The following is a 24,322-nucleotide window of genomic DNA, read 5'->3' as shown; positions in this document are numbered from 1 at the left end:
TTAAGTGTTCTATTTTTAAAGAAAAATTGCTATACTCGAAAAAAAAAAAAAAAACACACACACACACAAAGACTCCCAAGGGTGTAACAGAGAGGCCTCTGTCTTTTACACTGGCTGCTGAATTCATCAGAAAGGAATCAAATGTTTTTAACAACAGATTCTGTCTGTCTGTCTGTCTATGATGACACGTGTAGATTCATATCTGCACTTAAAAAAAAAAACCCACAAAACCTTACTATGCTCTTAACAAGTATTATTTTAGATGTCAGTTAACTCTCCCCAAACCCTCCCCCCAAATAACCTTAAAGTAAAGAAATTTATTATACAGCCATGTTCCTGCAGAAGTTTGAATCACACCAAGAATGCATATCCTTAAAAGGAAATGTTTTCCCTCCCCTTGCATCCTGTTATTTAAGCTATTTTAAGTACTTGTCTGGAGAAAGCTGAGCCAGAATTCAAGTGGTTTTGATTTTAGCTGCTGTTTTACACTGCCCATGTCCAGGTGGAATGTGGTGCAATCTATCACTTCAAATGCATCTTTTGGGGTGCTACTTTGTCTTATAAATCTGACAGTGAGAAAAACTGGGATTTCCCTTGATTCTTAGGGGGGTGTGTGTGTGTGTGTGTGTTGCTTTATCCAGCCTTGATTCTGTCTAAATGTAGTGTCTTTCCTTATAAACAGGTCACATGTGTCTGTCCTCATCTGCAATACATATGCAACTTCTTTACTAACCCACTGCGGACAGTGCTCATTAGGACTTAAAGAAGAAAAACAATCAAGTGCAGATGCACATCCTTTACAAAATGCTGTGTTTAAAAGTTCCATTTAGTTTAACTGATAAACTCCACAAATTTTTTGCACTAAAAAATGACAAAAAGAATCTATGTATCTAGCAATAATGGATTTACACACACACACACACACACAATCCTGACCGCCTGTGAAAGCACACAAAATATTAATTTAAGACTCAGCCAAGAAATCTGTGCAGAAGAATTTAGATTATATTCCATCCTCAGATCTAAGCAATAAAGTTGAGCTTTCATTAGCCATTAAAACTTTAGAAAAGGGAGATGCTAAACATCTCCAGATGCTTAGATAAACATGGGTTTTGCCTTTCACAACTTATACCTTTTGAGGTAGCTCATTCCAGAAAATACATAAAAGATGCAGTTTAATGAATCCCAGCTAACAGTAGAATAGAGGTTGCTACCAAAGAGTTCATCCTAATACTGGATCCCCAAAGGTGGAGGTCAAGTACAGCTGAAGGCTGGACAAGATTAGAGGGCTGGAGACCAGGCAATCAAAAATGTTGTCTATCAACTGTTTCCCAACTCAAAATAGGCCATGATTTCCCACCTGCTACCACTGGGAACACTTTTAACACGTTTCAGTGGGAACACTTAAAATATACACACACACACAAGAACACACACACACATATGTATGCTCCTGCTCTTGCCCAACACACCTATAATCTGTGCACCTATCTTCTACACAGTCAAAACATGGCTTTCAGACTATCCTGAGAACTTAATTTCCAATATTCCATCGATAATTAACCAGACGGCACAGTGAAAGAGCACTGGTCTGTTTATTTATTTATTTATTTGGTTGGGCTGTAGTTTTTATTTTTTCAATATAAATATATTTATTTTAATGGGAGGCTAATTACTTTACATCATTGTAGTGGTTTTGCCATACATTGACATGGAGCCGCCACGGGTGTACGTGTGTTCCCCATCCTGAACACCCCTCCCACCTCCCTCCCCATCTCATCCCTCTGGGTCATCCCAGTGCACCACCCCCGAGCACCTTGTCTCATTCATCGAAATGACTGGTGATCTATTTCAATGCCATTTTCCCAAATCATCCCACCTCGTCCTCTCTACCAGAGTCCAAACGACTGTTCTATACATCTGTGTCTCTTAGATGTTACGCATATAGGGTTATCATTACCATCTTTCTAGATTCCATATACACATGTTAGTATACAGTATTGCTGTTTTTCTTTCTGGCTTACTTCACTCTGTATAATAGGCTCCGGTTTCATCCACCTCATTAGAACTGATTCAAATGTATTCTTTTAAATGGCTGAGTAATACTCCATTGTGTATATGTACCACAGCTTTTCTTATCCATTCGTCTGCTGATGGAAATCTAGGTTGCTTCCATGTCCTGGCTATTATAAACAGTGCTGCAATGAACATTGGGGTACAGGTGTCTCTTTCAAGTCTGGTTTCCTCGGTGTGTATGCCCAGCAGTGGGATTGCTGGGTCATAAGGCAGTTCTATTTCCAGTTTTTTAAGGAATCTCCACACTGTTCTCCATAGTGGCTGTACTAGTTTGCATTCCCACCAACAGTGTAAGAGGGTTCCCTTTTCTCCACACCCTCTCCAGCATTTATTGCTTGTAGACTTTTAGATAGCAGCCATTCTAACTGGCGTGAAATGGTACCTCATTATGGTTTTGAGTGATGCTGAGAATCTTTTCATGTGTTCATTAGCCATCTGTATGTCTTCTTTGGAAAAAAGTCTCTTTAGGTCTTTGGCCCATTTTTTGATTGGGTCGTTAATTTTTATGGAATTGAGTAGCAAGAGTTGCTTGAATATTTTTCAGATTAATTCTTTGTCAGTTGCTTCGTTTGCTATTATTTTCTCCCATTCTGAAGGCTGTCTTTTCACCTTGCTTAGAGTTTCCTTTGTTGTGCAAAAGCTTTTAAGTTTAATTAGGCCCCATTTGTTTATTTTTGCCTTTATTTCCATTACTCAGGGAGGTGGGTCATAGAGGATACTGCTGTTATTTATGTCAGAGAGTGTTTTGCCTATGTTTTCCTCTAGGAGTTTTATAGTTTCTGGTCTTACGTTTAGATCTTTAATCTATTTTGAGTTTATTTTTTGTATGGTGTTAGAAAGTGTTCTAGTTTCATTATTTTACAAGTGGTTGACCAGTTTTCCCAGCACCACTTGTTAAAGAGATTGTCTTTTCTCCATTGTATATTCTTGCCTGCTTTGTTGAAGATAAGGTGTCCATAGGTGAGTGGATTTATCTCTGGGCTTTTTATTTTGTTCCATTGATCTATATTTCTGTCTTTGTGCCAGTACCATACCATCTTGATGACTGTAGCTTTGTAGTAGAGCCTGAAGTCAGGCAGGTTGATTCCTCCAGTTCCATTCTTCTTTCTCAAGATTGGTTTGGCTATTTGAGATTTTTTGTATTTCCATACAAATTGTGAAATTATTTGTTCTAGTTCTGTGGAAAATACCGTTGGTAGCTTGATAGGGATTGCACTGAATCTATAGATTGCTTTAGGTAGTATACTCATTTTCACTATATTGATTCTTTCAATCCATGAACATGGTATATTTCTCCATCTATTTGTGTCCTCTTTGATTTCTTTCATCAGTGTTTTATACTTTTCTATATATAAGTCTTTTGTTTCTTTACGTAGATATATTATTCTCCAGGCAAGAACACTGGAGTGGGTTGCCATTTCCTTCTCCAATGCATGAAAGTGGAAAGTGAAAGTGAAGTCACTGTCGTGTCTGACTCTTCGCGACCCCATGGACTGCAGCCTACCAGGCTCCTCCATCCATGGGATTTTCCAGGCAACAGTACTGGAGTGGGGTGCCATTGCCTTCTCCCAGTATTTTAGTATTTTTGTTGCAATCGTGAATGAAATTGTTTCCTTAATTTCTCTTTCTGTTTTCTCATTGTTAGTATATAGGAATGCAAGGGATTTCTGTGTGTTAATTTTATACCCTGCAACTGTACTATATTCATTGATTAGCTCTAGTAATTTTCTGGTGGAGTCTTTAGGGTTTTCTATGTAGAGGATCATGTCATCTGCAAACAGTGAAACTTTTACTTCTTCTTTTCCAATCTGGATTCCTTTTATTTCTTTTTCTGCTCTGATCACTGTGGCCAAAGCTTCCAAAACTATGTTGAATAATAGTGGTGAGAGTGGGCACCCTTGTCTTATTCCTGACTTTAGGGCAAATGCTTTCAATTTTTCACCATTGAGAATAGTGTTTGCTGTGGGTCATGTATAGCTTTTATTATGTTGAGGTATGTTCCTTCTATTCCTGCTTTCTGGAAGGTTTATATCATAAATGGATGTTGGATTTTGTCAAAGGCTTTCTGTGCATCTATTGAGATAATCATATGGTTTTTATCTGTCAATTTGTTAATGTGGTATTTTACATTGGTTGACTTGGGGATATTAAAGAATCCATGCACCCCTGGGATAAAGCCCACTTGGTCATGATGTATGATCTTTTTAATATGTTGTTGGATTCTGATTGCTGGAAATTTTCTAAGGATTTTTGCATCTATGTTCATCAGTGATACTGGCCTATAGTTTTCTTTTTTTGTGGCATCTTTGTCTGCTTTTGGTATTAGGGTGATGGTGGCCTCATAGAATGAGTTTGGAAGTTTACCTTCCTCTGCAATTTTCTAGAAGAGTTTGAATAGGATAGGTGTTCAGTTCAGTTCAGTTCAGTCACTCAGTCGTGTCCGACTCTATGCGATCCCATGAATCACAGCACGCCAGGCCTCCCTGTCCATCACCAACTCCCAGAGTTCACTCAAACTCTTATCCATCGAGTCGGTGATGCCATCCAGCCATCTCATCTTCTGTCATCCCCTTCTCCTCCTGCCCCCAATCCCTCCCAGTAACAGGGTCTTTTCCAATGAGTAAACTCTTTGCATGAGGTGCCCAAAGTATTGGAGTTTCAGCTTTAGCATCAATCCTTCCAATGAACACCTAGGACTGATCTCCTTTAGGATGGACTCGTTGGATCTCCTTGCACTCCAAGGGACTCTCAAGAGTCTTCTCCAACACCACAGTTCAAAAGCATCAATTCTTCGGCGCTCAGCTTTCTTCACAGTTCAACTCTCACATCCATACATGACCACTGGAAAAACCATAGCCTTGACTAGATGGACCTTTGTTGGCAAAGTAATGTCTCTGCTTTTCAATATGCTATCTAGGTTGGTCATAATTTTCCTTCCAAGCAGTAAGTGTCTTTTAATTTCATAGCTCTTCTCTAAATTCTTGGTAGAATTCAGCTGTGAAGCCATCTGGTACTGGGGTTTTGTTTGCTGGAAGATTTCTGATTACAGTTTCAATATCTGTGTTTGTGATGGGTCTGTTAAGATTTTCTGTTTCTTCCTGGCTTAGTTTTGGAAAGTTGTAGTTTTCTAAGAATTTGTCCATTTTTCAAGTTGTCCATTTTATTGGCAAATAGTTGCTGACAGTAGTCTCTTATGATTCTTTGTATTTCTGTGTTGTCTGTTGTGATTTCTCCATTTTCATTTCTAATTTTGTTGATATGATTCTTCTGTCTTTGTTTCTTTATGAGTCTGGCTAATGGTTTTTCAATTTTATTTATTTTCTCAAAGAACCAGGTTTTAGGTTTCTTGATTTTTGCTATTGTCTCTTTTGTTTCTTTTGCATTAACTTCTACCCTAATTTTTAAGATTTCTTTCCTTCTACTAACCCTCGGGTTCTTCATTTCTTCCTTCTAGTTGCTTTAGGTGTAGAGTTTGGTTATTTAGTTGACTTTTTTCTTGTTTCTTGAGGTAAGCCTGTATTGCTGTGAACCTTCCCCTTAGCACTGCTTTTACAGTGTTCCATAGGTTTGGGGTTATGTGTTTTCATTTTCATTCTTTTTATGCATATTTTTATTTCTTTTTTGATTTTTCTGTGATTTGTTGCTTATTAAGCAGCATGTTGTTCAGCCTCCATATGTTGGAATTTTTAATATTTTTTCTCGTGTAATTGAGATCTAATCTTACTGCATTGTGGTCAGAAAAGATGTTTGGAATGATTTCAATTTTTTTGAATTTGCCAAGGCTAGATTAATGGCCCAGAATGTGATCTATCCTGGAGAAGGTTCCATGTGCACTTGAGTAAAAGGTGAAATTCCTTGTTTTAGGGTGAAATCTCCTATAGATATCAATTAGGTCTAACTGGTCTATTGTATCATTTAAAGTTTGTGTTTCCTTGTTAATTTTCTGTTTAGTTGATCTATCCATAGGTGTGAGTGCAGTATTAAGGTCTCCCACTATTATTGTGTTATTGCTAAATTCCCCTTTCATACTTGTTAGCATTTGCCTTACATATTACGGTGCTCCTATGTTGGGTGCATTGAAGAAGGAAATGGCACCCCACTCCAGTGTTCTTGCCTGGAGAATCCCAGGGATAGGGGAGCCTGGTAGGCTGCTGTCTATTGGGTCACACAGAGTCGGACACGACTGAAGCGACGTAGCAGCAGCAGCAGCAGCAGCATGTTGGGTGCGTATATATTTATAATTGTTATATCTTCTTCGTGGATTAGTCCTTTGATTATTATGTTGTGTCCTTCTTTGTCTCTTTTCACAGCCTTTGTTTTAAAAGTCTATTTTGTCTGATATGAGTATTGCTACTCCTGCTTTCTTTTGGTCTCTTTGTGTGGAATATCTTTTTTCCAGCCGTTCACTTTTAGTCTATATGTGTTCCTTGTTTTGAAGTGGGTCTCTTGTAGACAACATATATAGGGGTCTTGGTTTTGTATCCATTCAGCCAGTCTTTGTCTTTTGTTTGGGGCATTCAACCCATTTACATTTAAGGCAATTATTGATAAGTATGATCCCATTGCCATTTAGTTTGTTGTTTTGGGTTCAAGTTTATACTCCCTTTCTCTTTTTCCTGTCGAGAGAAGATCCTTTACAATTGTTGAAGAGCTGGTTTAGTGGTAATGAATTCTCTCAGTTTTGCTTGCCTGTAAAGCTTTGGATTTCTCCTTCATATTTTAATGTGATCCTTACTGGATACAGTAATCTGGGTTGTAGGCTTTTCTCTTTCATCACTTTAAGTATGTCCTGCCATTCCCTTCTGGCCAGTTTTTATGTTTTAAGCCGTAATTAAACAAATATACACTGGTGTCATTTTACTGAATACTAAAAGTTAATTAAATGAAATCACTGTACTTTTTGTCACATCATCTCAATGTGATTTTTATATACTAGAGAATATCAAGTAATTTGATAACATTTAACTTCCTGAGATGAGAAAATCTGGTACAGCTACAATTACCATAACCAAAAATTTTTGGCTTAGTTTGGTGGGCAGCCTCAAAGGAATATACCCACAGTATTCCTAGTCACTTATGAAGCCCCATTATTCTTTAACTTCAAAAGTGTAGAATTCCTGTTTTGTTTTGTTTTTTAAAGCAGAGTGGCTGCTGCTAAGGAGAGAAAAAAGTCAGATGTAAGTGTTTGCAGGACTAAAGCCAATCTGAGAATTTCTATATTACATGAATTTACTTTTATGACAAGTAATCATTCAAATGAACTCTAGCTTCCCTAACAAGATTAAAGTTTCAAAATGTAAAAGACATTTTCTACTTGGTAAAATATTTACTTCCTAAGTGTTCTGAAAAGCTTTATGTATTCTTCTTTAGAATGAATTTATGCAGCCTTGCAGCATTTAAATTAAAACAGAAACATCATGATGTAAGAAAAAATGAGAGCCAAGGCTTCTGCTATCCCATTGAGAAATACTGGAAACAAATATTGAGAAAATGAAAATAATTAGATGAAAATATACTGCTTGGAACTTAACATGAAGCAGGTGCAGAAAGTGAGTGAAAGGAAAACTTTAAGTCTTAGTACTCGATTTTTATTGCTAATAGAGGGAATTTTAAAGCAGTATTAATTGATTGAACAAAACCCATGATTAGTGGTAATTACAGAGATTTTCTCCATACACTATGATTTTGCTGAATTTCTAAAGAGATAATCAAGGCTATTATTGTTAATAGATGGGAAAAATCATATAATGATTTCCATATTTTGTCACAATTGAACTGAGATAAAGTAGTCCTCCCTTCCCTCCCCATAAAAAAGAATTGTCCTTGTCAGGAAAATAAGATATGGACCTTGTTTTTAAAAACAAGTTTTCCTGAATGAAGGAAAAAAAAAGGGATTTCCATAATACCTTTGATAGTTGTTGCCTAAGGTCTCTGTAAATAAGAATAACTAAAAACTACAAAGATTTTAAAAGAAAATCTAGATTCAACTGGGTCTTTAAACACTTTTCTGAAAGACTATACACAGTTTTTAATATGCTGAAAAATACAAATTTTATGTGTTACACTGTAATGGCCAAATCCTTCAGCAATAAATTCTGCCATGATGAAAATCTTCATAACAAAGACCCTTTGTGATAAAGTCCTACTACATGAAAAGACTATGTATAATTCCTTAGAATGGAATTATGTATGCATTGAAAACTAAACGTGTACAACAGTGAGCTAGATATTGAGGGGGAATACAAAGAATATTATGTGGAACAGGTAGAAAATTTGGACTCCAGAATTCCTGTTTATAGCACACAGAGTGATAAGAGTCTACATATCACAGGAATATATGCCTGGTAGGGCTTCAGTAAGACACATGGTCCAGTCTCTCAGCTTTGAGAAGGTCTTTGCCTTCCCTAAACCCTCCAAAATATATGATTTAAAGTAAGACAGAAGTTCTACAATGACCCTTTGTTGCAGTCCAAGTTCTAATTGATTCCTCATTAGCCCAATTTAGCCCCACTTCCTCCTTGGAGATAATTGGTCAACCCCTTTTTATATCATTAAGCTTTAAAAGAGCAATTAAGCTCTTTTACTGACAAAACTATTCCAGTGCCATCAGGTAAATAATATTTGAATTAATTTTATTTTTTAAAAAATGTTTCACACAAATATTTCTAAGATGCTGCACATGAGAACAAAACCTGTATTCAACAGTAAACATTGATTTGAGGAGGTGAGGCTTTGAAGATTAAGTAATAGCAATAATAAGGTATCCACACCAAAATTCTAGCAATAAAAAAACAAATTAGGCAGAAACCAATACAACATTGTAAAGCAATTATCCTCCAATTAAAAATAAATTCAAAAAATAAAATAAAATGGATAACCAAAAAATAAAAAAATAAAAGGCTGTCCCCAACACTGAAGATGAATAAAAATAAAACAGAAAGTCCAAAGGAAACAATGATAAAAAAAAAAACAATTTCTACAGAATAATGTGATATAAATAATCTTGCAGCCAAGAATCCACCTGCTGTTTTCCATAATCAATTTAATATTAAATTGAGTAGTACATTGAGTAGTCCAGTAAGTGGTATGAATGGCAAGTTAACTATATTTTTTTTCATACACACACATAGTCATGTTAAAGATTCAGGACTATTTTTTCCTAGTTAGAATTCTGATGGGATTATGAATAGTCACTCTGGCTGTTGGGGTGGGGGGGACTGTCATTACCTTTCCCAAGGCATGTTGTTGTTACCAAATGCCTTCATAAATATACTCACAAATATATGGGAATATAGCAAGGAGATCAAACCAGTCAGTCCTAAAGGAAATCAACCCTGAATATTCATAGGAAGGACTGATGCTGAAGTTCAAGCTCCAATACTTTGGCCACCTGATGCAAAGAGCTGACTCATTGGAAAAGGCCGTGATGCTGGGAAAGATTGAAGGCAAGAGGAGAAGGGGGTGACAGAGGATGAGATGGTTGGATGGCATCACCGACTCAATGGACATGAGTTTGAGCACATTCCAGGAGATAGTGAAGGACAAGGAAGCCTGGCATGACACGGTCCATGGGGTCACAAAGAGTCGGACATGACTGAGCAAGTGAACAACAAGAGATGTGTATTTTCTCACTTTTCACTTGGGGTTTCCAACACAGGTCAAAGAGTAGATTCTGGTTTAAATAACAAATTATTATAATTTAACTTCATATTAAGAAGATATCAAACAGTAATACTCTCCCTCTGAAAGCACCTGTTGAGTACACACATCAATAATCAGGTCTTTTCTCATTATCTTTACTGACTTGACCTGAGCACTTAAATAATGGAAGGTAAATACTATAAGTTGCTTCCATAGCTGCTAAATTTGAAGACATGTTATATGATGTTAAAGGATAAGACAAATGGTATGATAATCCTTCCCATCTTATACATATGATAATTCAAGAAGGTAGAACAGTGTGCATTATCCAAAGGCACAATACATCCATGAAAAAGGCAGTAATGCCATGTTAATTAAAAGTAAACTATCATCCCAGATTCCCAGGTGGGTCAGGAAGATCACCTGGAGTAGGGAATGGCAATCCACACCAGTATTATCGCCTGGAAAATTACAAGGGCAGAGGAGCCTAGTGGGCTATAGTCCATGGGGTTGCAAAGAGTCACTCATGACTGCATGACTGAGCATGCACACACATGCGCACATGCACACACACACACACAATATCATCTAATGGTTCTTAACATTTTGGGGGTCAGTTGGCTCCTTGAGAATATAGTGAAAGCTTCAAATCCTCTCCTCAGAAAAATATGGTAAAACAAAATTTGTCTACAAATTTCAGGAGCCACAGAAGCCCCCAGTTAAAGACTGGGACCCTGGACTAAAAACCTCTCACCATATTAGATACTAGCTATAATTAGCAATGACACAGTTTAAAGTGTGGCTTCTAGAACTTTATTCCATAGATTTTAACTAGTTTCCTGATTAACCATTCACATAATTTTTCAGAGAAATAACTTTCATTAGTGCCAAATAAACACTGCTTTACCATAGTTACCCTACAAAAAAACAACTCACCAACTTTTGCAAAGGCCTCTTTGAGTTCATCAAGCTCATCTTTGGAAATCTGAGTGGTAGCCATCTCATCCATTTAAAGATCTAAGGAGAAACCAAAAAGGGTTAAGACTTGAAAACAGTCACAGATAAAGAGAACAAACAGGTAGATGCAGGACGGGAGGGGAGAGGGGGAGGAAAGAAGTGAGGAAGGTAAAGAGGTACAAACTTCCAATTATAAATTGAAAAATAACTGAGTCACAGGTATGAAATGTACAGTGTGGGAAATATAGTAAATAACTAATATCTTTGTGTGGTGACATAATTAAAACTAGACTTATCCTGGTGATCAGTTTGGAATGTACAGAAATATCAAATCACTATGTTAGGTAACAAGAACTAACAGTGTTGTGGGTCAATTATATTTCAAAAACAAACTGACAGAAAAAGAGATGAGATTGGTGGTTACAAGATGCAGGGGTTTACCAGAGGATAGGGAATTGGATGAAGGCAGTTAAAAGGTATAAACTCCCAGTTATAAGTAAGTAATAGGGATGTAATGTACAACATGATAACTACAATATGAAAGTTGTTAAGAGAGCAAATCCTAAGAGTTCTCATCAAAAGGAAAAACATGTTTTTCTTTTATTTTGTATCTATATGAGATAATGCATGTTTAATAAATTTATTGTGATAATCTTTTCATGATGTATATAAATCATTTTGCTGTTCACCTTAAACTTCTACAATGCTGTATGTCAATTATATCTATAAAACTGGAAGAAAAAAATTTTAAGACAAAAAATTTGTGATGAATATATTATAAGCAATTCTGTAAACTCTCATTTTAGGGACAATTTAGACAGAAATGCAAACTACTAGAACTATCTGAATAGGTTCCCATATTTCTAGCTACAGCCATAATGAAGAAAACAAATGAGAAATTATCATTGGTCAAAAGCTCCTCAGACAAAAATACTTCTCAATCTTCCTTTCAAGGACAAAGTCTTATGCTGCATTCAAAGAATGTAAAGAAGGGGCAAGGTAGCAAGCAATGATAGATTCTTGGTTATATGAGCCAAAATGAAGTCAAAATTATGTGACTAAAGATTCAAATAAAATATAACTTTTTTAGGACTTCCCTGGTGGTCCAGTGGTTAGGTCTCTGTGCTTCCACTGCAAAGGGCACAGGTTCAATCCCTGGAGGGGGAACTAAGATCCCATATGCCACATGGCATGGCCAATAAATAAATAAATGTTTAAAAAATAACTTTTTCAATTAGCATCTATCTATCTTACTGGCTAGTTCCCTTTTTTCTGTCTTTATTGAGATATGTGACATAATATTGTGTAAGTTTAAGCTGTACAACATAACAACTTGATATATACATATATTGTGAAATATATAGTAACTTAACCACAATAAAGTAAGTTAACACATGTATCACCTCATATAGTTACCATTTTTTCCCCTTAAGTCATTTAAGAGTCATTCACTGTGGAAAATCTTATGTTCAAATCGGAGCATACTAATAGCTACCAATCATCCCCATTAAAGAACGAATCAACTAAAACAAATTATTTTTGGGTTTGATACAGAAACACACACAAGAGCATGCTTATCAACACATCTTTGTGTACACAACTTATTAACATTATTTGAGCTTATACTCTTCCTGATTTGGCCCTATTTTACCTATTTAACCAACAAACAGGGCTTGGCAAACTATGGTCTGTGGGACCAATCTGGACCACTGCTTATTTCTGTATGGCTCCAACCATCTGTATGTTTTTTTTTTTTTTTTTTTCAGGTAAACATCTGCTGTCAAATGTTTGAACTTCAATAAAATGAAATGTTATCCCAGAAAAAAAAAAAAAAGAATTCCATTTTTTCTCATAACTACAGCTGTATTGCCGAAAAAAGTACTCAAATAGTTATTATTTTTTGAATTTTGTCAGTAAAAAATTGTAGAAACAATATTTAAATCCTTGACATAAATAATATAATATTCTTATTTTGCCTCTTGGTGTACAATATTTATGAGGGGACCTTTACAGAAAATCTTGATTGATTCCTGCAATAGAGAAAGGAGGTCTGTACTACAATGGAAAATCCCCACATACAAACCTATTAACAACTTTTAGACAGAAGGAAATGCACATGATTATTTGTTGTCTTTTTCTTTTTCTTTTCTCATTTAATCTTTTTAACTCCTGGAGGAGGAAATGGCAACCCACTCCAGTATTCTTGCCCAGAGAATTCCATGGTCAGAGGAACCTGGCCAGCTAAAGTCCATGGGGTTGCAAAGAGTTGGACATGACTGAGTGACTTTCACATACACAATCTTTTTAAAGAAATTTACTTTTTAGCTGAACTGAGCAAAAAGCAGAGAATTTAGTTTCCATATACCCCCTGCCCTAACACTCTAACAGCCTCCCTTATTATGAACATCTTTCATCAGTGATACATTTGTTACAACTGATGAACCTTCTTTAATGCATCATTGTCACCTAAGTCAACAGTTTACATTAGGCTCACTCTTTGTGCTGTACATACTATGCATTTTGTATACACAAAATGGATACCATTATAGTATCATACAGGATAGTGTCACTGCCCTAAATGTGTTGCCTGTTAAAGTTCAAAAACTATATGAAAAGCACATTTGAGATCTTATATTTATCTCTTTTAAACATTTTTATTAAAAGTTAAAAAATTACTTGCCAACTCTTCTGTCTGCCATGATGCCTAATATTTAATACAGAAGAGCTCAAAAGAGAGTGAACCACATCTGTCTTCTGCACACCCATCATTGTCACTTCTAGAACTAACCACAATTCGTCATGTAGTAAGGGACTCAAAAAATTAGTACTTTCATAAATTCATCCATTCAACAACTATGTGCCAAGCCCTACATCAGATAAATTCATATTCCTACTAATTCTCTGAACCCTCATAACAGCCTTTTGAGGTAAATATTCTTACTCCTTTTAGAATTCAAACTCAGGTTTCTCAAATCCCTGCAAAGATTTAAAATGACCATATGATACTATTCGCTATGTTTCCACCCTAATACAACACACATTTATAATGACTCATATTTTTAAAAAATTAAATAGCAGACTTTTCAAAAACTTGTCTGTTCATAAAACTTTTCTTACCTCTAGTGTTAAAATGTCACTAAAGATGGACAACTTGTCAGTAGATAAGCTGTGTAAAAAACACCTTTCAGGGCAGTCTCAGGATCTATAGGGTAAAGAAAGATCTTCAGTTGTATACAAAGGCAGTCATTTTCAAGATTTGGAGAGTAAAAAATGATTTTGCCTAAGTTAGCCTGCAACCTGCTAATGGTATTTTTTAAAATATTCTATACCTTACTAATATGATGTTCAACATTTCTGATTACCAAAATACTCTATAGGTTTCACTCTAATTTTCTTTACACATATTTTAAGTAATCATGTTTTTAATGTGAAATAATTGCCCCTCTCTAGTAATGACATCACACAGAACAATGGCATAGAAAGTTTGAAAGTGAGACTGTCTCAGAAAATTGAAAACACGTGGCCTCTCCTTCAGTTCTAAAGTTTCCATCTTGTTTGGGCAATTTGTGAGTCAATAATAATCCAAAATATATGTTTTTTAACAATATATTATTCTTTGTTGTGCAGAAGCTTTTAATTTTAATTAGATCCCATTTGTTTATTTTTGCTTTTATTTCCAATATTCTGGGAGGTGGGTCATAGAGGACCCTGCTGTGATTTATGTCAGAGAGTGTTTTGCCTATGTTCTCCTCTAGGAGTTTTATAGTTTCTGGTCTTACGTTTAGATCTTTAGTCCATTTTTAGTTTATTTTTGTGTATGGTGTTAGAAAGTGTTCTAGTTTCATTCTTTTACATGTGGTTGACCAGTTTTCCCAGCACCACATGTTAAAGAGATTGTCTTTTCTCCATTGTATATTCTTGCCTCCTTTGTCAAAGATAATGTGTCCATAGGTGCGTGGATTTATCTCTGGGCTTTCTATTTTTTCCCATTGATCTATATTTCTGTCTTTGTGCCAGTACCATACTGTCTTGATGACTGTGGCTTTGTAGTAGAGCCTGAAGTCAGGCAGGTTGATTCCTCCAGTTCCGTTCTTCCTTCTCAAGATTGCTTTGGCTATTCAAGGTTTTTTGTATTTCCATACAAATTGTGAAATTATTTGTTCTAGCTGTGTGAAGAATACCGTTGGTAGCTTGATAGGGACTGCATTGAATCTATAGATTTCTTTGGGTAGTATATTCATTTTCACTATATTGATTCTTTCAATCCATAAACATAGTATATTTCTCCATGTATTAGTGTCTTCTTTGATTTCTTTCACCAGAGTTTTACAGTTTTCTATATATAGCTCTGTAGTTTCTTTAAGTAGATATATTCCTAAGTATTTTATTCTTTTCATTGCAATGGTGAATGGAATTGTTTCCTTAATTTCTCTTTCCATTTTCTCATTATTAGTGTATAGGAATGCAAGGGGTTTCTGTGTGTTGATTTTATATCCTGCAACTTTACTATATTCATTGATTAGTTCTAGTAATTTTCTGGTGGAGTCTTTAGAGTTTTATATGTAGAGGAAACTATAAGCAACGTGAAAAGACAGCCTTCAGAATGGGAGAAAATAATAGCAAATGAAGCAACTGACAAACAACTAATCTCAAAAATATCCAAGCAACTCCTGCAGCTCAATTCCAGAAAAATAAACGACCCAATCAAAAAATGGGCCAAAGAACTAAACAGACATTTCTCCAAAGAAGACATACATACATAAACACATGAAAAGATGCTCAACATCACTCATTATCAGAGAAATGAAAATCAAAACCACAGTGAGGTACCATATCAAGCCAGTCAGAAGGGCTGCTATCCAAAAGTCTACAAGCAGTAAATGCTGGAGAGGATGTGGAGAAAAGGGAAACCTCTTACACTGTTGGTGGGAATGCAAACTAGTGCAGCCACTATGGAGAACAGTGTGGAGATTCCTTAAAAAACTGGAAATAGAACTGCCTTATGACCCAGCAGTCCCACTGCTGGGCATACACACGGAGGAAATCAGAATTGAAAGAGACACGTGTACCCCAATGTTCATCGCAGCACTGTTTATAATAGCCAGGACATGGACACAACCTAGATGTCCATCAGCAGATGAATGGATAAGAAAGCTGTGGTACATATACACAATGGAGTATTACTCAGCCATTAAAAAGAATACATTTGAATCAGTTCTAATGAGGTGGAGGAAACTGGAGCCTATTATACAGAGTGAAGTAAGCCAGAAAGAAAAACACCAAATACAGTATACTAATGCATATATATGGAATTTAGAAAGATGGTAACAATAACCCTGTATGCGAGGTAGCAAAAGAGACACAGTTGTATAGAACAGTCTTTTGGACTCTGTGGGAGAGGGAGAGGGTGGGATGATTTGGGCGAATGTCATGGGAACATGTATAATATCATATAAGAAACGAATCACTAGTCCAGGTTCAATACAGGATGCTTGGGGCTTGTGCACTGGGATGACCCTGAGGGATGGTACGGGGAGGGAGGTGGGAGAGGGGTTCAGGATGGGGAATACGTGTATACCCGTGGCAGATTCATGTTGATGTGTGGCAGAACCAGTACAGTATTGTAGAGTAATTAGCATCCAATTAAAATAAATAAATTTAAATTTAAAAAAAAAGAAAAGAAGCAAAAGGCAAAGGAGAAATGGAAAGGTATACCCATCTGATGCAGAGTTCCAAAAAATTTAAAAAAAAAGTATGTATTATTCTTATATTGTTATATCACTTCTATAAAAAAGAAAATTAGGCAAAAGTGGTTCTGGACATGTACCTCCCACCCACCCCATACCCAGCCCCAGCCCCAACCTGCAGCACCTTTCATTCTGGCTAACCAGTGGGTTCTGAATCAGTCCTTCTCTCCCAGTTCTCCCCTTTGCAGGCAGCAGGGCTAACAGGGTAGAAATGTCTTCCCTCTTCTTTATACCCCTCCCTTAACACATATGCACTTTTATCCTCACACAATTTTACCCAGGTCTCTGTTATATGTCTAGTTCCTGCCCTCAAAGTATTTACAATCTGGGGAAGACAAAGATGTAGATAATTATGATTTGACACAAAGTGAATTAGTGGTTGCAGTAAAAGGTAGATATGGGGGAAAGACTCTGAAAACTTTAAGGATTATTAAATTCATCTCAAGCAGGCCAAGAAAGTAGCACTTTTGTTCATCCTGCAAAATTAGGATATACATACATCTCATAGAAATGATTTCAAGGCACATGCTTACTTAAAATAATTAATAAAATGCATCATTAAAAAAAAACCACAAAATACACTTTCAAGTTTCCTAATTTCTTATTCCTGTCTAAATACCATCATGAAAGCCTAAAGTGACCCCTTTTACACTGATAGCTCAGATTTTTCAGCTACAGGAGACAAGAAGAGACACGACTAAGAATTAAAAGAACTGTAACACGTATATATTACCCAAAGAATATTTGTTTCGTTCAGGATAACAACATAGTTTAATTTAGGAGTCTCCCACTTAAATAAACTCCATTTTATTTATGATTATTTGAAAGTAAATAAATAAATGCTACCCTGAAGCACCTGAACTAAAACTAAGAAATCCAATGCAAAGTTTAAAAGCCTCACAATACACACCTCAGTTGACAAAAATCATAATATTTAAATTAACTATTTAATGCAGATTTTTTTCTCACTATGAATAAAAAAAAAAAAAATTGGAGAAGGAAATGGCAACCCACTCCAGTGTTCTTGCCTGAAGAATCCCAGGGACGGGGAAGCCTGGTGGGCTGCTGTCTCAGGTCGCACAGAGTTAGACACGACTGAAGCGACTTAGCAGCAGCAGCAGCAGCAGCAGCAGCATGAATAAAAAAAAGGTTTGTCCTTAAGATTACTTATGGGTACTTGATGGAATCCAGCAATTAAGTACTATCTTAGAAGAAAATACCGTATTTAAATAATTTAGGGAAGACGATGGCACCCCACTCCAGTACTCTTGCCTGGAAAATCCCATGGACGGAGAAGCCTGGTAGGCTGCAGTCCATGGGGTCGCGAAGAGTAGGACATGACTGAGCGACTTCACTTTCACTTTTCACTTTCATGCATTGAAGAAGGAAATGGCAACCCACTCCAGTGTTCTTGCCTGGAGAATCCCAGGGACAGGGTGGGCCTCGTGAGCTGCCGTCTCCGGGGTCGCACAGAGTCGGACACGACTGAAGCGACTTAGCAGCAGCAGCAGCAGCCAGGAATATCAGATTTTTAGAAACTGTACAAATTAAAATTACTGAAAGCTCTACCCTCTTTGGCTCAGACGGTAAAGCGGCTGTCTACAATGCGTGAGACCTGGGTTTGATCCTTGGGTCGGGATGATCCCTTGGAGAAGGAAATGGCAATCCACTACAGTACTCTTGCCTGGAAAATCCCACGGACAGAGGAGCCTCGTAGGCCACAGTTCATGGGGACGCAAAGAGTCGGACACGACTGAGCGACTTCACTTTCACTTTCACTACCCTCTTTATAGGACATTCATTGTACTCTTTCTCTCAAAATAAGTAAAACATCCCAGATTGGGGTTTAGGAAGCAAAACAGATGATTATTGCCCCATAAACACCTTGATTGAATCCTGCATACTTGCAGCAAACTTGTTCCCCACCCAAGGATGTAGTATGTTAACACAGGAAGACTGAGAGATGTGGAATCAGAAGACATCAATCTGTCCCTGCTCTGAGACCTCCTAGCAGTGTGTCTATGAGTGAGTTTATTTAATCTATCTAAGCCTCGGTTTCCTCCTTTGAAAACAGCCATAATAACTACTTCCCTAGGGTCCTGATGAAGATTAAAGATGGTATGTGAAGGTACACTATAAACCACTAAGCATTATACAGCAACTTCAAATCCTTAATGAAAGAAAAAGAGAAACAAATCAATTCCTAAGTAATTAAGAGGCTATGTATAAATATAAGGCATGAGTTCTACTAAGAAGAACCTTTTAAATAAAATATACAAAAAGTTATGTCTTTTGCCCTATAATTATCAACTGCAGAGTATGACAGATCTCCTTCATATATAAAAACTATAAGCCTTTAAGTCAAAGTAATTTAAGAAGGCTGGGACTAATGAAAATTTGTCAGCCACTTTTTATCCATGAGTCAATTTGGCTCCTGCATAAGGCCAGTTTCCAAACACAACTTGAAGAATGGCCAGGAGAGTTTTTTTTTTTTTTTTAATTATATTCAGTTCAGTTCAGCACTTAAAAAATAGTTAACAGCTTGTCAATACTGTCACATTCTTCCTACTTTGCAGTTTTTTTTCCTGTGAGCAATGAAAAATGAAAGGTGAAGAGGTAAAAGGTAAATATTATTGCTGAATAAAATTTCACAGTATGTGATTGGTAGGCAAAAAGAAAGTCTGACTGTTGAAATATGTTGAAATGTGTCCTTTTCCCCAGTCTGTCTTCCCACAAAAAAAAAAAAAAAAAAATGAACTTTACTTATATGGAGAGAGAGCAGGCACTGATACTAAAAAAATAATAATAAATGTATTTATATATTTTCCCTCCATTTAAATTTAGCCAAATGAAATACCAATCAAAAATAAAAGCTTCCAAGGTCTCTCCATTTTTCTGAATTCTGTCATCTGCAGAGCACTTTGTCCCAAAATCTGTTTTCCTCCCTAGCTCCAGTGCTGGCCTTTTCTATAAAGGGAAAAGAGCAGGAAAAAAGCAAACCTTCTCTCTCCTTAAACATCGAGAGACAGGAAAACAGATTTTTAAATAAGGGAATGAAACAAAAGCAAACAAAACTTTGTTTGTTTGTTTTTCATAAAAGGATATGGTATACAACTGAGTCTGAATTCAGGGCGTCTCCCATAGAGGAATCTTATGCCTATGAAGTCATCCCTAATTACAGTGTTTGACTAACAATACAGCAATTACAAAACCATTCCACTGGCTCATTTAACTATACTTAAACCCTGAATACAAATCTTTGCTGAGAAAGGTGTACCTACAACTAACTACCTGAAACAATTACTCAAATTCTGAAAAGCATTTGATGGGGGGTGGAGGCGGCGGGAGTTGTGGGGGGAGGAGAGAGTGCCTGTTTTTATCCCCTAAAGCGATTCACTTTAGGAATGCAGAAGACTAAATTTTCTAATCTGTGTCAATCACAACCAACCGTGACTCAGGCAGCAGGGCACACACAGTGGGAAAATCAACCATGGATAATCAAGAGTTGATTGTGAATTTTGTATTTTTTTCTTGAAATTGAAAGGAACTATAAGATAAAAGCAGGGGCTATTCATCAGCCACTAGCAGGTAAACAGAATTGGGAAAGTGAGGCTGATGACTTAAAATCAGCCATTTGGTCACACACACCAGTTAAGCTAATAAGTTCAAATCATGAAGAAGAGAAGGTGGATAAAACATGGAAGAATACATTATTTGTATTTGTGTATTTGTCACCTTCCTCTGTCCAAAACAGGCAATGCTTCAGAACACCCACACTTCACATACCTAACTGTACCAACAGAAACTGCCACCCTGCCTCCTCCCTAACTGGTAAGTCAACAGCACTAGTCTCCAGGTCAGATGGGCATGCAACCCTATGAGTTAAAGCTCACCCACTCTCACTCTGATTACTCAAGCTCTAGTGACATGTTTCCAAATGACTTGAGAAGATTTCAACTTGAATGTCTATCATACTCACCCAACTTATTCATTTATATTCAAGCCTTAAGTGAATGTTTAATATGTACCAGGCACCGTGTTGGGTGCTGCATATATAGAGATTTAGGATCCAAAGTATCCTCTCGAAGACTTTACTGTCCAGAGGGGACAAAGATGGAAAACAAAGACATAGTATTAATGCCATCATGCTAGTTACTGAGTGGTAGGGTGACAGTGACGGGCTTCAGGAAGTTTTCCAGAGAAGGTGACTTTTGAACTTTATCTTAAAACATAAGGAGGACATCCTCAGACAGATATCACTGGTAAAGGCACTCTAGGCACAGAGAAGATGATATTCTGGCGCTAAAGAAAGATAGTGTGCTTGGAGCACTGTGCCTAGGGTTTGTGACAAACACAGTTGGAGCAGAAAGTCAGGGTCTAATTTAGAAGGCTGAGACTCAAAATCTGGACTTAATCTTCTGGCCAAGGGAGAAGGAAGGTCAGAGAGGAAAACCCCAGTCAGGAAAGTCTAAGTGTTTACATTTGAACTTTCGATGTTATTTCTCCCCTTTTCGAACACCTCTGCCGTCAAATTCAGTCTCCTTTTCAACTTTCCTCAATCTCCAGGTTTATAAATTCAAGAAGTTTGGACACAAGAAACAAAGGGAGATTGAGGTAAATCACTAAACCGTTTGGATTATCATAGCCCTTTATCACTTCATGTCTAGCTTTTTCTAAAGACCTTTTAGTCTATCTATCTACAGTCCAATCTTCCTCCTATGTAATCTTTATGCTGCTAACTTCCTGAAGAGCAGATCTAAGGTATATTCCCTATGAAAGCAAGTCCTATCTTTTTGGCACAATATCCAAGAACCCTACACACTTTTCTGTATTGATAACTATCTTCCCAATGTTTCTTCCCATTACATGCACTACACACCCTGGAATCACTCTATAAAGATAACCTCTGCCCCAATCAGGGCATCTACTCTCCCATCTACTCTTCAGAAGAATCTTTGAGAAAGCCTCTTTGGATGGTCCCCATCTGAGGGAAAAATTATCTTTTCCCAGGACTCTCACAGAACTGTATGTTTTCTTCTATTACAGCCAGCATGAATCCTTTCAGATACCTATAATTTTAAATATCTTACTGTCAGATCATATGTACCAACTTTTGAATGGGAAAATACAGTCACAAAAGGATAACATTTAATACTATTATACAAAAGCTTTTTGATGGAAGGGACTGCTTCTCCTTCATCCTCATATTCCCAGCCCCTCTCACAGTGGCTACAGAGTAGGTAATAATCATAACTAAGATAATATAATAATATATCATTGTAAGCTTATATTATAACAGTTAACATTAATGGAGGACTTATTATTTAAATGAACTGTGCTATACATTATGTAAAGTTACTTCTCAGAAAAACTCTGTGAACCATGTAATACTGTTATTTCCATTTTACAGTAAAGCAAACAGGCTTACAGAAGTTGAATAACTTGCCCAGTCACATGGCTCAAGAGAGGGAGACCTAGGTCTCAACCCAACTCCACCTGACACCAGAGTCAGCATTCTCAATTGTTATGCTGTATTATAGCTTTCTCAATCACAGTTTAGTGAGTGAATTTATTTCCCCAACAAGACTATAAACTTATTTAAGTAGTAACACAGCTTACTCATCTCTGTATTCACCACAGCACTTAGCACAACACAGGGACACAAGTGTATTCTCAATAAATCTTTTATTTTCTTTTTAAACTTTTTGTTTTACATTGAGGTATCTTCCCTGGTAGCTCAGATGGTAAAGCGTCTGCCTACAATGCAGGAGACCTGGGTTCAATCCCTGGGTCAGGAAGATCTCCTGGAGAAGGAAATGGCAACCCACTCCAGTATTCTTACCCGGAAAATCCCATGGACGGAGGAACCTGGTTAGTCTACAGTCCATGGGGTTGCAAAGAGTCGGACACGACTGAGCGACTTCACTCACTCCTAGCCAATTTAACTACTGTGATAGTTTCAGGTGGACAGCAAAGGGACCCAGCCATACATTTACATGTATCCATTCTCCCCCAGACTCTTCTCCCATCCAGGCTGCCACAAAACACTGAGCAGAGTTCCCTTTGCTATATACAGTAGGACCCTCTTGGTAAATACCTTGAATCAAAAAAGGTCCACATCTAGGGTTCACAACCATTTTGATCATGTCAGTCTCATTTCAGGAAGCTATAATTATTATGCTGAAATGGCTTGTCTAAACTTTTCCAGGTATTCTGGCTCTTCTGGCATTCCTATTAGTCGCATCTAACCAGTTTAACCTTTCAACAACACTCAAAATTAGCTTTTTGATCACTATCACCCTCCTGTGGAGAAGGAAATGGCAACCCACTCCAGTATTCTTACCTGGAGAATCCCATGGGCAGAGGAGCCTGGCAGGCTATGGTCCATAGGGTCGCAGAGAGTTGGACACAACTAAGCGACTAAGCACACACAAGCATGCACCATTCTCCTGAACATGTCCTACTCCTACATCAGTACCTTCTGTTTTATCCTAACCCCACTACTTCTATCTCTCCCTCCTAGTAAGAACTCCCTCTCTCTGTATCTACCTTTCAGACTTAAAATGCCCTCTGCTTTATTCCTCTTATCTCCTTACCCAAATTCTACTCATCCTTCAAGTTTCAGCAGAAGCCTCATCCTCTCTCAAACCATGTTTTCCAATGACTACACACCCCTGCTGATCTTTCTCTTCAACTCCCACAGGATTTAGAATGTCACCACAAAATTCAGCAATTTAATCACAGACATCCTCCTATAGTTATATAAGTGGGTGAGGACAGTCTGGCTGGGACATCCATTATCCTACTAGATTCAGTTCATCTGCCTCCTCCACACAGATCCTCAAACCTGGTCAAAGAGAATAATCTTCCCCTATCAAAGAAAACCATTCTTTCACCATCAGCACACAAATACTTGTCTAATTACTTGTTCTGATGTCTTATTTCAAGATTGTTTGTTTCTCAAGAACAGAATCTAAACTTCATCTTCCTCTCAGATATTCCCACAATGATAATCTTTTGCTGGACTCTGGGTACAGAAGTATGCCTCAAAACATATTCCAACCGACTGCAATGTTTTGAGGGTGGTGTTAATTCCCAGTATTCCCAATATCCAATGATTACTGAAATTAGGGAAGAAACAAAAACCTACAGTAATTAAGTGACTTTGCCCAAAACAGAGCTGTGCAGTAAATGTAAAAAAAATAAAATAAAATAAAGAGTATGTGAGAGAGAAGGTAATTAACTACTCTTACCATAAAAATGAAAATGAAGAGGCTACACAGTGCTTTATGGAAAGAAGGTACATGCCTATTATATCCTATGGAAGATAATTAAAAAATTCCTAACCAGGAATTCACTGGTGTCCAGTGGTTAGGACCCTGTGCATGGGTTTGATTCATGGTTAGGGAACTAAGATCCCACATGCTGCCAGGTGCAGCCAAAAAAAACAAAACTTTTAACAAATGTGACCATGATATTGAGAAATATAAAAAGTTGCCAGAAAATGAAGATAGGAACCCTTTTACCTAATGCTAATTCATTTTCATTATTTAAAGAAGGGATTCAATTAATCCTTGAACTGAAATCACCAAAACTGTAACTGTGTAAAACATACAGATAATCGGCAACAGGTTCAGTAGGGACTATATATAAAAGCATTCTAAACATTCTTTCTTCCAAACATTGGTGTTAAGTGGGTACTGACCAAAAAACAGGCCAGACTTTTTAAAAATAAGGACAAGAATGCTGACCTTCTCTTGTGGCACATTCATTCCTATATATGACACGTTTCTGCTTCCCTGTATTTAATATGGCTTAATTTCAGCCTCTTATATGCTAACTACTATAAACAACTATTCTCATTGTATCAGTGCTAATAATTTAGTATAAATATAAGCACA

The 24,322-nt window shown here is 37.0% G+C and overlaps 1 protein-coding gene across 3 annotated transcripts in view; it reads right to left on the bottom strand.

Annotated features, from left to right (window-relative positions):
• The window catches only part of PLS3 (plastin 3), a 96,682-nt gene that overhangs the window by 35,707 nt on the left and 36,653 nt on the right, over positions 1 to 24,322 (bottom strand). Inside the window, exons 2-3 of one of the 3 annotated variants that reach the window (XM_061409538.1) lie at positions 13,792 to 13,876; positions 10,654 to 10,734 (exon numbers count right to left, since the gene is read on the bottom strand). The exons of 1 other annotated variant lie outside the window; for it this stretch is intronic. In XM_061409538.1, the coding sequence (XP_061265522.1) occupies positions 10,654 to 10,726 (73 nt within the window). In that variant the 5' untranslated portion in view covers positions 10,727 to 10,734; positions 13,792 to 13,876. The remainder of the gene's footprint in view (positions 1 to 10,653; positions 10,735 to 13,791; positions 13,877 to 24,322) is intronic. One more of the 3 variants, XM_061409539.1, reaches the window with a different exon arrangement.

Source organism: Bos javanicus, chromosome X (assembly GCF_032452875.1).
Source record: "Bos javanicus breed banteng chromosome X, ARS-OSU_banteng_1.0, whole genome shotgun sequence".
In the NCBI taxonomy this organism is placed as follows: domain Eukaryota; kingdom Metazoa; phylum Chordata; class Mammalia; order Artiodactyla; family Bovidae; genus Bos; species Bos javanicus.
Note: the sequence above shows the minus strand (reverse complement) of the source record. Positions and strands in the feature narration are given on the sequence as shown.